This window comes from Zingiber officinale, chromosome 4A, assembly GCF_018446385.1.
Source record: "Zingiber officinale cultivar Zhangliang chromosome 4A, Zo_v1.1, whole genome shotgun sequence".
Taxonomy (NCBI): Eukaryota; Viridiplantae; Streptophyta; class Magnoliopsida; order Zingiberales; family Zingiberaceae; genus Zingiber; species Zingiber officinale.
This window is the reverse complement of record NC_055992.1, coordinates 119709414-119726365: the sequence shown is the minus strand read 5'-3', so window position 1 is coordinate 119726365 and position 16952 is coordinate 119709414. Positions and strand designations below refer to the sequence as shown.

General features: G+C 38.4%; 1 protein-coding gene across 1 annotated transcript; it reads left to right on the top strand.

The window, feature by feature from the left end:
* The first annotated feature begins 13463 nt into the window (after positions 1-13463).
* Positions 13464-15423, top strand: LOC121972699 (zinc finger MYM-type protein 1-like). The gene is made up of 3 exons (XM_042524345.1): positions 13464-14391; positions 14526-14899; positions 14992-15423. The coding sequence occupies exons 1-3, from the start codon at positions 13464-13466 to the stop codon at positions 15421-15423; spliced, it is 1734 nt and encodes a 577-aa protein (XP_042380279.1).
* Positions 15424-16952: the final 1529 nt, after the last annotated feature.

Sequence of the window (16952 nt, the reverse complement as noted above, 5' to 3'; positions counted from 1 at the left end):
ATGACTCAATCAATGAAAGGTTCTATGGATAAATTTATTTTGAAGGAAACAAAACAGAGCAAGAAAATTTGATTGATGATTTAAATAATCAGAGCACACAAGCAAATCATTCTGAAGAACAAATAGAAGATGTATATGTTGCAAATACTAAAGATATGGATCAAGACAAAAATAATAATGAAAAAAGATAGAAACATAGATCTTTCTCTAAATATATTTGATCCAAGAGTTTGGGATGACCTTGATACAAAAATGAGGGATTTACTCGTTGAAAAAGGCCCAATTAGAGAAGTTAATTTTGAATACCCCCATGATGAATTTGGTAGACATTTTTTCTTAGAGTATTATAATAGAGTGCTTTCAAACAAAACAAATCATGGAAGAAAATGACTAGTTTATTCAAAAGAGTTGGATAAAGTATTTTGTTTCTGTTGTTAGCTTTTCAAAACATTGTAATCACGAAGTCCATTAGCAAAAGAGGGATCTAGAGATTGGAAATATCTAAGTGAGAAACTTAGAGAACATGAACAATCTCATGAACATCTTGCTAATTTAAGATCCATGGTGGAGTTACAGGTGAGATTGAGGAAAAGTGAAACAATTGACAAAGAACTGTAAATACAGATTAAAAATGAAACATACTGTTGGAGAGGGGGTTTGACAAGAATTATAGCAGTGGTAAAATGTTTGGCTAAAAATATCCTGGCATTCCGCGGAAAGAATGAAAACTTGGAAGATGGTTCAAAAGGTAAATTCTTGGGCTTGATTGAGATGATTACCGAGTTTGATCCTATAATGCAAGAACATCTTCAGCTCATTAAAGGAAAAGAAATTCATCATCATTATCTCAGTAATAAAATTCAAAAATTTGTTGATAACAAATATGTCATTAAAAGTGAAAACTGTAATCATTGAAAATGTCAAGAAAGAAAAGTATTATTCGGTGATACTTGATTGTACTCTTGATGCAAGCCACAAGGAACAAATGACTTTAATATTATGGTGTGTTGATGTGTCATGTATTCCTGTAAAAATTGAGGAGTACTTTATAGAATTTCTGAATATTGGAAACACGAGTGGATTGAGTCTTTTCAATGAATTGTGTGATGCATTACACTCTCTTAGCCTTGATATTGATAATATTAGAGGATAAGGTTATGATAATGGTTCTAATATGAAAGGAAAACACCAAGGCGTTCAGAAAAGATTATTTGATATAAATCTGAGAGCCTTTTACATGTCATGTGGTAGTCATTGCCTTAATTTGGTGATTTGTGATATGGCAAAATCTTGTGTTAAAACAAAATCTTTTTTTTTTGGAGCATGTCAATGCATGTATACAGTGTTCTCCAATTCTACAAAATGTTGGAGTATTTTACTTGATTGTTTGGATAATTTGACACTTAAGTCATTGTGCACCATGAGGTGGGAAAGTCATATCGAATGTGTTAAAGCCATTAAATCACAAGTTGGGTAAATTAGAGAAGCTTTACTTAAGGTAGCTGATTTAACTGATGATGCAAGATTATCAAGGGATGCTAGATTGTTAGCAACACATGAACTTAGCAGCATTGAATTTTTGTTAAGCTTGGTAATTTGGTATGACATTCTCTACAACATAAACTCGGTCAGTAAATCCTTATAATCTGAAACGATGTGAATTGATGTTGCAGTGAAACAATTGAAAGGGCTTGTTTCTTTTTTTGAGAATTATAGGGAAAAAGGATTTGCATCAGTCATAAATTCTGTTAAAGAAATTGCTTCCAATATAGGAGTTGATCCTGTATTTCCTAAGCGATGACAAACTTCTAGAAAAAGACAATTTGATGAGATTGCTAATACTGAAAGAGAACCACAAAAAGTTGAAGAATGCTTTAGGACTGATTATTTTCTTGTTGTGGTAGATATTGCTCTTATGGAGTTGAGGAGTAGGTTTGAACAATTGAATACTTTTGAAGAGATGTTTGGATTCTTGTTCGATGGAGAATAGTTAATGACATTGGATGAAGATGATTTGAGAAAATGTTGTGTGAATCTTGAATCTGCTCTAAAAAAGGATGATCTGTCTGATATTGATGCATATGATCTACTTTTGGAATTACGAATGTTGCAAGAGATGCTACCTCTGGAAGCATATGACATAAATAAATCTTGGACGACCATTAAAATTTTAGAGTTTGCATTAATTATAGATATTTTCCCTATGATCGTGGTTGCTCATCAAATTTTATTGACTATTCCTATGACTGTAGCATCAGCTGAAAGGAGCTTTTCAAAGTTAAAATTATTGAAATCTTATTTGAGAACTACAATGAGTCAAGAGAGATTGAATGACTTAGTGATCCTTTGCATGGAAAAAGATATATTGGAGGATATCTCATATGACAATATAATTGATGCTTTGCTTCAAAAAATACAAGAAGAGTATATTTTAAATAATATTAATTGTTGAATAAGTTATTTCGAGAAATCATGTAAAATATTCTCTAATATATAGTTTCTTTAATTACATATTTTTATTTACTTTGATTATGATATATAATTAGTTGTTTTAATATATATTTGATTTTTTAAGTTAATGCAAGAGGGAGGGCCTAAATGACTAAATCTATAGTTTTACCCCGAGCCTAATTTTTCTCAGGACCACCCCTGGATCCTTCTTCCTTACCTTCGACAAAGAATCCTTTTCTATTTGTGATAACTTATTTTCATTTTAATGCTTCTCATAACCTTTCTCTATTAATCTAACACACATTTTGAGAGTAAGTAAGACTTTCATAATTCTCCTGTGTGAGATGAGGAAATTAAAAAACAAAAACTCCATGGATAAATGCTATTTATTCACATTTATATATTTTTTTTAAAAAAAATATCCATTTCAACAACCATAACAATTTTCTAAAAAGAATTGATTGTTTGTAGTTCTAATAATAATAATTTAAAAAAATTAAGATGGATGATTCCAAGATATGTTGCCATGTGGAAACGATGGTTGGTCTAAGAACCATGACAGTTAAATTAGTTATCATAACTAATTAGTTTTTTACAAAGAACAATTAATCAAAAAAGTTATTGCAGCCAGATCCCGGAGTTGGGACCTGGCCCTGCGCCAGGACTTCGAAGATGAAGCCCTTCCTCATCTCTGTCGTCCCCAGCAGCAGCCTCGCTGCACAGACAGGCTGAGAACTCATCAGCACACAGCTCACCAACAGCATCACTGCAGCAACCAGCACCAGTACCCTTCTGATTGCTAAAGAACAAGGCATGACTGGCTCTATATATATAGACTGCATGCGCCTTTAATTCAATTCTATCTCTTTCTGCTACGTACTAGCTATGAGAAAGAGAGGCCAAAGGCATGAATATTTATAAATACTACCTGAAGGAGGAGGAGCTCGTCAACTGTTAGCCAGGAAGAAGAACAGGATTTGGAACGAGTAAAATTAAGCTTAGCCTTCAGTCTTAGCATGCATGCCATAATGGGCATGGTTTCATGTGTGCCAACATAACGGAGAGAGGCAGATCTACCGTGTTGTGGTCAGGTCAAAAGTTTGAATTGTTGTACGTATTCCGACGCGTAATTGATGAGGACTTTGAGTCGCGTCTCGTGGAGGAGTTTAGAGGCAACTATAGAGATGATCTTGACGAGTAACGTGAGAGATCAGGCTTTTTTGTTTTTTTAATCAAGTATCCCATCTTTATCATCCGACTGCCCAATCCTATTATGATTTCAAATTTGATCAAAATGATTAAATTTATTTTAATCGGTCAAATTTAATCCAATGGATATTAGTTTAATCAAATAGACTTGAGTTAGACTTGAGTTTGATCAATAAGTCTGAGATTGACTGAAATGGACTTAGATTACATAATAATATATCATAAGTAAATAAAAATCCATATCCAATTATATTAGTTTTAACGAGGACAATAGACCAAGCTTAGGATCTGGATTCCCGATCGACCGGTCTAATAGGTCAGTCAACTTAGACTCTTGAAAATCGAAAAGATTTATTTTTCTTGATTTATTATGTTGGTTCTATGCCTGTATAAATTAAATTAAGCCGATTTTATACTGGTTAGTTAATTTTTTACTAACTTATTTAATTTTAATTTTTCAGATAGCACAAACGATTACAACATTGACTCATCGCAAAGTGTGGCGAAACCAACTCAGGGAGGAGATTCAGGAGATAGAGTATAACTCTGCTTATGGAGTCGATGGACACGTTGGACGGCTTGATGACCTATTTTGGAAACTTGAGCGAGAAGAGTTTCTAGTCCTGGATAATTATAGGATCTGGGCTTTGATGTGTTCATTGACAGAGTATTCTAAGGTGATAGCAGACTATATTTGGGGGTGTTATCAAGGACGTGTCACATATTCAGAATTATGTGAGGAACTACTTCACCATATGACTGAAGAGGATCCTGAAGAGTTCGAAGAGGACCAGGAAATGATTGAGGAAGATCCAGAAGAGGATCCGATGGAGAGTCCTGAAGCTGTCCCGCCTGAAATTACCCCAAATGAGCCCAGGTTGAAAGGGATAATGTTGTCCACTACACTAGTATCTGTCCTAGTGGGAGTAGTGATAGTTGGTTATCGCCCCAACTTTGTCATGAATTGGGCATCAAATAATGAAATACCAAACCCCTCCTACGCTAATGTAGTATAGAAATGACTCGGGTCGTCTGCCAACGAAAGTAATAATAGGATGGTAAACTTAGGATCGTATGTTATTTCTATTTTTTGAGATTTTTTATATGAAACTGGGGTTTGTATTTTGGATTCTAAGACTAAGAAATGAAATAACAAAACAAGTATGAAATTTACCCTAACAAAATGAATAACATCCTATCTATCCATGAATAGTGAGCTCACAGCGCATTGTCACTCTACGCTATAATTTCACCATCAATGGAATTAAATTAAAGTAAGAAATAGCAAAACATTAAATGAACCTAACCTAGTAATGAAAGACAATGCAAGTAATAAAGCTAAATTTAACTTAACTACGATTACAATAAATAAAAGACAACAAGAAATAAAGTACGCATTTAACAAATCCTAAAGCATTAAAGAAATCTAATCTAACCTAACCTAATTGCATTCAATAAAAACTAGAACTTAACTAAATTGAAAAAACAAGACAAAGTAAGAATTAAATAAACTAAAATGCATTAAATTGAACCTAACTATTAGTTGAAGCAATTCATCGAACACTTTGTAGGCGTGAATCTAATTAACCATAGTGCATGCAATTCAAACATACAAAATCAAATTCACTCCAAGCATTCAATAAGGAACTTCAACAATGAACAGAATTAAACTAAGTTAACTAAACAAGAAAACTCTAACTATCCAAACCACAATCCATCCTCAACCTCCAAAACCAAGGACTACCTTTGCCGTCACACAAGTACCCGGCTCCGGAACCCCCAAAGCCGGTGGATAGAAGCTCACTGCCGTAATGCTGCTAGCTGCGACAACAATGGGATGAATGCGAATCTTCCACCGAGGAACCCCTCAGATGGAAGTTGATCGAACTGTGATGGAGATCCTACCGCTGCTGCCTTCTTCTTGTTGCCGCCTGAACCCCAGATGGTAAGCTGTCAGAAGGTTGCCGGAAGGTGGAGGTCTCACCGGAGAAACCCTCTCCGACGAGGTGAAGATGGTCGCTGCCGAGTGTTTTCTGCCGTCACCGCTGGAACTGAGAAGAAGAAGTTGTGGTCTATGGAGGTCCGGCCGGCGACAATGAAGAGAAGAAAGAACCGCCGGCCGGAGAGAAGGAAGAAGAAGTGGTCGGCGGTGGGAAGAGTTGTGTGCCCTAGCTGCCGACGCGAGGAAGAAATCGCGAGCCAGGAGATGTCTTCGTTCCTGTGCAGTCCGCGTGAAGAGAAAAGGGATTTCTTAACGGGTCGGGTTTGGATTAAGGAAAGGGTATCAATTAGAGCTTAGATCCGATTCATTAAAGATATGAAATTGGGCTTTTGGAATTGAGCTTTTGGAGTGGACTTAAGAATTGGGTTGGGTTTTGAATTAGAGCTTGACTTCTTTGGATGAGGAAGATCTCAATGAACGGTCTAGATTAATTCAGCTTGATCTCTTCCATTTGACCTCTAAATCAAACCAAATTCGATCCGGTTCGACCCTAATCCATGGCTCTTTGAATTTCCTACAAAATCACATAAAATGTGAAATTAAATTCCATAATTCGTAGAAAATTTATAATTAAGTCCAAAATATATTCAACTCATAAAATGTAATATAAACACAAAATTAACATGTGAGAAGATAAAAATGTTAAGAATAAGAGCCAAAAATAATGTACAAAAATACTAGTTATCAGTAGCCTATCTAGTTTATTATAGTTCTGTTATTGTTATTGTAATTATGTATGAATAATATTAGTCTATTTCGTTCATATTAGTTTGCTATATGTTTACAATATGCACCATATTTATGTTAATGATATGTTCATTCATATGTTTGTTTATGTTGTTTACTCTACATGATGCATGATACTCTTTGTTTAGTTCAATATGAGTATAACATATAATGATTAGTTCATTAGTTAAGATATGTGTAATAGTATTGATCAATTTTGATTTGATTGATCATACGAATGATGAGTGAAAATGTAGTTATCACTTAATTTTGTGAACCAACTCAAATTAATATTGAGTCAATTATAAATTGCATAGATATGAATTACATTGAATACTAAATAATATGTTTATTTATGATAGATTATGACAACTAAAAATATTATAGCAAAACTTAACAAGGGTGAAAAACTTAATGAGGATAACTATAAGATCTGACACCTTATGATATAATATGTACTTGAGGAATAAAAAGTTCTAGAGACTGTAAATCAGGTTATGATATAACCTGTAGATGATCCCATACATAGCACAAACAAGATCTTTATGTATCTAAGGCATGGAAGAAAAAGGACTCTACTGCAAAGGACATATTGATTAGTTCAATGGTAGATGACCTACCTTTTGAGTATGAGTCGTATCTTTTGACTCATGCAGTCTGGGTAGCCCTTAAGGAGAAATATACTAGAGTAAGTCTGAGCAAGTTTTGACAACTGACGATCAAGTTTGACAGTTATAAGAGCTTAAAACTGCTGGTCATGAGTTGACCGATGAACAATAGGTTCTGTAGGATCGAAAAGAATTTAGATATCTCCATAATGACATGATATTGTCCACTTTGGGCCTAAGCCCTCATGGTTTTACTCTTGGGCTCTCCCCAAAAGGTCTCATTCCAATGGAGATATTTTTTCTCTTATAAACCCATGATCTTTCCCATGTGTTTTCAATATGGGACTATGTTTGCAACCTTGTAACCCCAACAATCCCCCCCTCAAACAAAGGACCATAGGCTTCCCACGTCCGATCCTCGACCCACCAGGTCTTCCTGCCCCTCGGTCCACCCGACCTACTAGGACTTCCTTGCCTAGCCGCAACTAGGAATTTCTACCTGATGTTTGGTCCTCTTGATCCGAACATAGGAGTCTCCACTTTCTTTGTTCGAGGTCAATATTGTACCCATATCGCTCAATCAAACCATAGCACTTGCGCACAGTCGGTGGTTAAACATTCTGGCAGTCCGAGCTCTAATACTAATTGTTGGATCGAAAGCGCTAGAGGGGGGGGGGGGGTGAATAGCGCTCATGGCTTTCACTCGTTTCATATTCGTAAAGACGTTCGTAAATCGTTCGAGTAATAAAACAACGGAAATGAAATAAATACAAACACACAGAAACACACCAAGATTTATTTGGTTCGGAGCCTTGAGCGACTCCTACTCCAAGGCCCACGCTCGTTGAGCGTTTACGTTGGGCAACAACTATAATCTCGTAAAGTTCAGTACAAGTATGAAGTACAATGTTAAAATTAAAACAACAATTATACCGATGATGAAAAATAACAATCTTGAAGTTTCAGGTCGTCGGGGACTTGTCGTAGCTCAATCGGAATGTCTCGTTCGCAACGTACTTAAAGAAGAATCGATTTGGAAGTGCTGAAGTGAAGTGCTGTTCGAGATGTCTTTAAATAGCCTGCTTGAGGCGCCTCAAACATGGAGTCTTATCCCGCGTTTTGTGCTGCGATGATCTTCTCGTCAATGCCTCTTATCTGCCTGGAGGCGCCTTAATCACACTTTGAGGCACCTCAAAGGAAGCTTTCAAGGCGCCTCAGCCTCTATTCAAGGCGCCTCAAAGCCTGCAGCGTGCAACGTCTGCTCATTTGCACCCGAGGCGCCTCCAAGCTCCATGGAGGCGCCTCGGACACTGTTCATCCGAGGCTTGACTTGCTCCTTTGTGCCTGCAAGACATGTTAGTCCACAAAACACACACATACCCTGTAAAACAAAGTTAACACACATAAAATATGACAATAGAATATTCTGACAATCTCCGGACTGTCTGGGTCTGACTTCGGATTTCCAATCGGAAACCCTAGGTCGACCCGACGCCTACTGTTCCCTCTGCGGGGAACGCACCCTCATCTACTCCACTCAGGAGAGTTACCTGATGCCAGTCCGGTCCTCCAGATCGACTGAACTTTCTGCCTAGGGTTACCACCCCCTAGGACCTAGGGTTACCGCCCCCTAGGGTTTTTCTCCACCTAGGGTTACTACCCCCTAGGACCTAAGGTTACCCCCTTAGGGATTTCCTCCACCTAGGGTTACCGCCTCCTAGGACCTAAGGTTACCGCCCCTTAGGATTTTCCTTCACCTAGGGTTACCATCCCCTAGGACCTAAGGTTATCCCCCCTTAGGATTTTCCTCCACCTAGGGTTGCCACCCCCTAGGACCTAAGGTTACCACCCCTTAGGCTTTTTAAGCTGCCTAACCGCAGTGAAGACTTTCCTGAAACCTGATTCAAGCATGTTAGAAAATAAGTAATCTTAAATTTAAATCCCTTTGTCATTATCAAAACTTGGATTCGATCGTCGGATGTTTCCCGCACCAACACTTCCATCTTCTTGATGGCTTGCCATTAGGGCTAGTCCGAAGAAGGCCTCAATATTGGACTCAGAGGATGATGATTCATCGCATGTGACCTTCAAGTTCTTGTGTTTTGTTCTGTTGCCCTTATCTTTCTCCTTCTTCTTTAGTTTAGGGCATTCATCCTTGATGTGTCCTTCTTTGTTACAGTTGTAGCATTAGAACTTCCTTTTGTTTCGATAATCCTTTTTCGTCTGCGATTTAAACTTATTAGATCAAATAAACTTATTAAATTTCCTTACCATTAAAGTCATTTCATCTTCATCAATTGACTCTTCAGAGTTTGGATCGTCAGTTCTTACTTTTAGGACAATGTTTTGACTTGGTCCCTTTCTTTGTCCTACACACCGAGATTCATGTAATTCGAAAGTGGAGAAAAGATTTTCTAAAGTACTCACCTCGAGATATTTGGATATATGGTAGGAGTCTACTATAGATGTCTATTCCGGTGTTCTTAGGAACACATTTAAAGCATACCTTAGCATGTCCCGATTGGTTACCGTTTCTTCGAGGTTCATTAAGCCAGTAATTAGCTCCTTAATTCTTCCGTATAGTTGAGTAATTGATTCACCTTCTTCCATTCGGAGATTTCTTATTTGGTTCCGAAGTAGGCCCCGTTTTGTGAGTTTGGCTTTGGACATACCTTCGTGTAGTTTTAGGAATTTCTCCCAAAGTTTCTTTGCTGATTCCTAAGTGCTGATTATATTGACTTCTTACGGAGGTATCATGCTCAGTAAATGGAATTCGGCTCATCCATTTGCTATGAAATCTGCTTGCTTCTTTTTGGTCCATTGATATTCCTCTTTTTCTTTCGGTGTTACAAATCCATATTTTAATATTAAAAATAATTCAAAATTGGTTTTAGAAAATACCTCCATGTGTTTCTTCCAAGACGCAAATTCTTCCTCGAACTTTGGTGGGTAAATTGTCAGTCCGGTCATTGTTTCGGTACTTCAATTGGCGGTTAGTCCTTTTGAGACATCCTGGCTCTGATACCACTTGTTGGCGTAGCGGAGCTGGCAAGAGGGGGGGTGAATTGCCTGTCAAAATAAAATAAACACCTTTCCCGTTCTTTCAACTCAAATTAAAAGCAACAATAATGATAAATTAAAATAACGACTAGAAAGAAGGCGCACAAGGTTTACTTGGTTACAACCTAAATGGTTGTTAATCTAAGGCAAGTGAAAGCCAATAAAAATCTCCTTCATTGAAGGCGAAGAAGCCTCTTAGACTTGTTGAAAAGCTCAGACAGTTGCTAGGAAATGACTATAAGAGTTGATGTCTATTTTCTAAGTCCATGGAACTTTTTATAACCTCTGAAAAATCTTATCCGTGGCTTGAAGACACCTTCCATAGGACTGGAAGGCGTCTTCGTACTATTCATCGAAGGCGCCTTCCAGGCATGGAAGACGCCTTCCACAGTGAAGGTGCGAAGGCACGCGGAGTCGCCTCGGAGGCGTCTTCAACTCCCTTTGAAGGCACCTCCAGTAGTACTTACAGCCACCTTTTGCTCTTCTACTGCTTCGATCGCCTGGGTGATTGTGACCATCCAGGATAAGGGTCACCTGAACCCATTTCTCGGTCTTCTCCTCAAGCAGGCTTCTGCTCCGGCTTCTGGTTCCTCAGAACATCACACACTCCCTTTTCGTCCACCAGTGTACTCTTCCGCAGCACCTCGTCCCTCGGATGCACCGAGCCCGTCGACTCCCTTCCCGTGCCATCCTTCTCTCTAGCTAAGTCTTCTGCTCGACTTCTTGTGTTCCTAAACTCCTGCACACTTAGACACAAGGGTCAAACACAATAGGACATAACTCAACTTGGTTGATCACATCAAAACTACCACGGGATCCAACAGAGCCTTTGACGACTCCTACTACAAGGCCCATGATCATTAATTGCTTTCGTTAGGCAATCCAATAAATATGCATCAGTTACAAAATCACTTAATACAATAAATGAAATAAAAATAATAAACACTTATACTGACAACTTTCAAGGATGCAGACTTGAGCGTTGTCGTTGGTGAATTGTTTCGGCGTCGTGGAGAACTTTTCGGAATAGCACACAAGCACAGAAGTTGTATGAAAAGTTGTTCTAAAGCTACTGGTCCAAGGCTCTTTTTATATCCTTGTCTGGGCACATGGACTCGTCCCGGGCGCCCACATCAAGCTAACATGGCGTGATCTCAACGAAACTCTTTCTGTCAAAGTTTATCCCGATTCAAGCACTTGGACCACTCCTGGGCACTTGGATGCTGACATGTGCCAATCAATCAGAGCACGTCACCTCATCTGCAAGAGTGGTTGGGTTCGGGTCCATCCAGACGCTTGGACCTACTCCAGACGACCAGACCTTCGGGCATTTGGACCCTTCTCAAGTGCCTAGAAGTACTCCCTTTTTGTCCAACTTCCAGCTTCTATTTCTTGCACCATAGTATTAGAAAAAATAAACATAATATAATAATTTGGACAATCTCATGACTGTCTGATTCTGACTTTGGATTTCACTGAAATACTAGGTCAAACCGACGCCTACTGTTCCCTCAATGGGGAGCGCGTCCTCACCTATTCCTCTAGAGATACTTACCTTTTGCCAAACACCTGTTTGAACTTTTGCTCAGTATCTGACTTTGACCTCTGGGACTTCTACTAGATGTCAGATCCTAGACCCATCTCGACTTCTGCCTGTTGTTCACGGCCCACAGGTCTTCTGCCCAATGTCCTTGATCTACGATGATTTTTGCCCAATCCATTCGACTAGGACTTTGTGTCCAATTACCTTGACCAGGACTTCGTCACCAATCCACTTATTAGGGCTTCTTTATCTAGCATCAACTAGGACTTTTCTACATACTGAGGTAATCTTGTTAGATTATAACAACCCTTAACTTTAATTATATATTTATATAGTAAACAAACACTGGATCGATTAACTGCTTCCTTTATTAACCAAAAGAATATTCAAACAATAATCTTTTGCATGCCAACATTATTACTTAAGTCCTCCAACCCAAACAAAAGAACTCGATCTCCATGCATGCATATATATGCTTATTATACATGCCGAATTCTCTCTTTATTGCTAGCTAGCTACTTATGGTCCATATCATCCTCCGTCTAATTAAGGATGATTGTTTGGAGGAGGAATTGGACAGACACTGCCAAACCCTTCTCCTTCGCTGCAGCCAGATCCAGGAGAGGGGACCTGGCCCTTAGGAAGGACATGGAAGATGAACCCCTTCCCCTTCCTCATCTCCTCCGTCGACCCCAACAGCAGCCTCACTGCACAGACAGCTGGTTGAGAACTCATCAGCACACAGCTCACCAACAGCATCGCTGTAACAAACAGCGCCACCCTTCTACTTGCTGAATAACAAGCCATGGAGGCTGGTTAGTATTGAAACACAAAGACGAAAGAAAGAATAGAGACAAAAAAAAAAAAAACAAAAGATGAAACAATTGCTTCGTTGATTTATTATACAACGTAGCTAGCAGTTATTTATATTTATACAACTTAATTAGACTATATATGAAAAAGTAATATAATAAATAGAGTAATAGTAATTATGGAAATAATAATAATAATAATAATTATTATTATTATTATGATACAGCTGTAATTGTAATATGACAAGTCGTTGAATATTGAAAATTATCATTTTGGGTAGTTAATTTTGAATATGACAAATGTTGATGATTGAAAATTATCATTTTGGATAGTTTGTTTTGTCTTTATTACCCTCCAACCAAATCAACCGGATGTATAAAATGTTGAGTAGTTAATTGATTGTTGAGTAGTCTTTATTACCTTCACTTCGTCGACGCCTCACACCACTGCTGTTCGCTACTTTGTCTCTTCCGTCGACGCCGCTACCACTGTGCTCCGCCACCATTCAATTCCTCCACAACAAGTAAACTCCCTTCAATTTTAGGTGAATCTTGTTCCTTATTTCATCTTATTCCTAATTTCATGATTTATACTTAGTAGTACTCAATTGTTATGTTGATTGCATAAATCAATAATTTTGATGAATTGATATAGCTAGGTTCTGGAGAAATTTTTAAAACGAAGTGTTGAGTCTTCTAAGAATTCTATGAAAGAAAATAGTAAGAAAAAATATTCTCGTGTTGAATTCAACCAGGATGATGTTGTTAGTGACCCAGGGCTACGCAAACCAATAAATGAATTTGATGTTTCAATTAGAGATCAGATTCGAAGAGAATATTTGATTAGAGGACCTTGTCAACCATTTGGTCATAGTTATCCCCAAAGACAATTTGGTAAAAAGCATAGAAGTTTCCAAGTTGTTTGATTTAAAAAATTTTTATGGTTAGAGTACAGTATATCAAAAGATGTAGCTTTTTATTTTTGGTGCTATCTCTTTAAAAATTCTCATAGAGGATGTCGAGTTGGAGATGAGGCATTTATTAATTCGGGGATGCATAATTGGAGAAAAGCAATGGAAGTATTTAATACGCATATTGGTGGTGTAACTAGTGCTCACGATGATGCAAGAACACAACTTGAGGCTTTTCAAAATCAACGACAAAGTGTGTCACATTTGCTACAAGCACAGGAGCATGGAATGGAGGTTGCATATCACACTCGATTAACGGCAACTTTGGATGTTACACGCTTTCTTTTGAAACAAGGTTTGCCTTTCCGTGGACATGACGAGTCATTGAGTTCCTTAAATAAAGGTAACTTTCTTGAATTGATTGAGTGGTATACCCAAAGAAATGACGAGGTAGCTAAGACAATGAATGAAAATGCCCCTGGAAACAATCAAATGAAATCTCCAACAGTTCAAAAGGATTTAGCATGGGCTTGTGCTGCTGAAGTCACAAATTTCATTCTTAATGATATAAAAGCTAATATATTTTCTCTTATGGTTGATGAGTGTCGAGACATTTCAATCAAAGAGCAAATGAGAGTTGTTTTAAGATACGTGAACAAACATGGATGTGTTATTGAAAGATTTCTTGCTATTGTACATGTGTCTGATACTTCTGCTATTTATTTGAAGAAGACTATTGATGAATTGTTTGTAAAACATAAGTTGTCATTATCAAGATTGAGAGGTCAAGGATACGATGGAGCTTCAAATATGCGAGGTGAGTATAATGGATTTAAGGCTCTCATATTGAAGGAAAATTCATCTGCAAGGTATGCCCATTGTTTTGCTCACCAACTTCAACTAGTTGTTGTTGCAGTTGCTAAAAGCAATCGAATTGTGAGTGATTTCTTCCAATATGTTACTATGATTGTTAATATTACTGGTGCTTCATGCAAAAGAAAAGATAAGTTTAGACAACTTGAACATGATAAACTTGTAGAATGTTTGGAGAAAGGAGATATTGTTAGTGGTAAAGGAAAAAAAATCAGGAAATCAGCTTAAAACGACCAGGGGATACTCGTTGGGGTTCAAGGGATACTCGTTGGGGTTCACATTACATGACTATTATCCGTTTGATATCTACGTGGACTTCTGTTTTACAAGTGCTTGAAAATGTGTATGATGATAACACTAATGATGATAATAATGGTATCACCGTCAGTTTGATTGATAAGATGGAGAGTTATGAATTTGTGTTTGTGATGCATTTGATGAAATCTTTATTGGGAATCACAAATGAATTGTCGCTTGCCTTACAACAAAAGGATCAAAACATTGTACTGGCTATCAGTTTGATCAAGACAATGAAAGTTCGATTACAAAAATTGAGAGAGGAAGGATGGGAGAATCTTTTGGATGTCGTCAACAAATTTTGTAGTAACCATATGATCCCAATACCGAATATGGAAGAAAATATGAGAACTCGTGGTCGCAGCAGACGTAATGGACAAATGATTACTAATTTCCATCACTATCGTGTTGAAATTTTTTGTGAGGGTTCTAAATATTTTATTAAATTTTAATTTTCTAATAATGTTTTTTATTCATTTTTTTATTGTTACAATATTAGGTTCTTGATATGATGGTTCAAGAGATGAATAATCGGTTTTCAGAATCAAGTACGGAGGTTCTTACTTGCATTACTTACTTAGATCCAAAGGATTCTTTTTCTCAATTTAATATTGGTAAGTTACTCCGCCTTGCTGAACTTTATCCGGAGGACTTTTCATTGACCGATCGTGTAATACTTGAGGACAAACTTGAGACTTACATTCAAAATGTGCGAGGTGAATTTTCTATGATTGAAGATTTGGGAAGTCTTGCTAAAAAGATGGTTGAAATGAGCAAGAATACAGTTTTTTCATTGGTTTATCGTTTGATCGAGTTAGCATTGGTTTTACTAGTTGCAACTGCTTCTGTTGAAAGAGTTTTTTCTGCTATGAAAATTATCAAGACTGATTTGCGTAATAGGATGGGGGATGATGTTAGGACCGAAAAGTAGCTAGAGGGGGGGTGAATAGCTCTTCGCGTGCTCGTTGCACGGCGTTGCTTGTTTCTTCAATGATGCGCAGCGGAAATACAAAGAAACAAATACAAACACGCTAACACTTGGATTTTACTTGGTATCCACCTCCAAGGGAGGTGACTAATCCAAGGATCCACACAACGCACGCACCCTCCACTAATGAAACTCTCCTTTATGGTAACTACCAAGGGCGGAGAAGCCCTACAAGACTCAATACAAGAAGAAGAAAGGGTAGTAAAGAAATACAAGCTTACAAGCTTACAATGAGTGCACAAACCCTAACCCTAGTTTCTTCTTCTTGTTTTGATCCGCCTCTTGACTTGGAAGAGCCTCCAAGAACCTTCAAGAACTGGCGATCTCGAGCTTGAGAAGAGTTGTGGAGGAGCTGGTGAAGATCTGAAATGAATCTGTGAAGTAATACCGCAGCCATCGCACGCCTGCAGCTCAAATACGACGCAACTGTCGGATCCCGATCGATTCGAAAACTCCCAATCGATCGGGGAGGCTTTGGATCGATCCACGGATCGATCCAGAGCGCCTCTGTGCTCTGGAGAAAATGCCTGGATCGATCCACGGATCGATCCAGCGTTTATCGCGCGAACCAGCAGCGTCCCAATCGATCCACTGATCGATTGGGACCTCTGGATCGATCCACTGATCGATCCAGAGGCTTTCTGTTCGCTGGGAAAGGTCTAGATCGATTAGTGGATCGATCCAGAGGCTTTCTGTTCGCTGGGAAAGGTCTGGATCGATCCACTGATCGATCCAGAGCCTGGATCGATCCACTGATCGATCCAGAGCTTGGTTTTTGCCCAAAACCAAGTCCTAAACCTCCCAAACCAACATCTGGTCAAACTTAACCTGTTGGTACGTCATGCCTAGCATCTAGTCACTCCCTTGACCTTCTAGGACTCCCTCACCAAGTGTCCGGTCAATCCCTTTGACCCACTTGGACTTTTCTTTCATGCCAAGTATCCGGTCACTCTCTTGACCTACTTGGACTTTCACCTAGCTTCACTCACTAGGGTTTTCAATCTGCCTAGCTTCACTCATTAGGTCTTTCACCTGGCTTCACTCACCAGGATTTTCAAACTGCCTAGCTTCACTCACTAGGACTTTCACCTGGCTTCACTCACCAGGATTTCCATCTGCCTAGCTTCACTCACTAGGACTTTCACCTGACTTCACTCACCAGGATTTCCATCCAGTCAGGTATACCTACTTGACTCTTCTTCATTCACACTGATCAGTCCCTGATCAGAATCTCCCCATATGAACAACTGCACCTGCATTGTCCATGTGTCTACATGTATTGTCAAACATCGAAACTATGACCAAGACTCAAGCTTGGTCAAACCAGTCAACCTTGACCTAAGGGATATTGTACCAACAATCTCCCCATTTTTGATGTTTGACAATACCTTTAAGTTTGGACCATTCTGAGTTAAGCTAATCCCATAGCCTTAACTCCATTCATGCCAAGGTATGAATGTTGGTTCCCATCA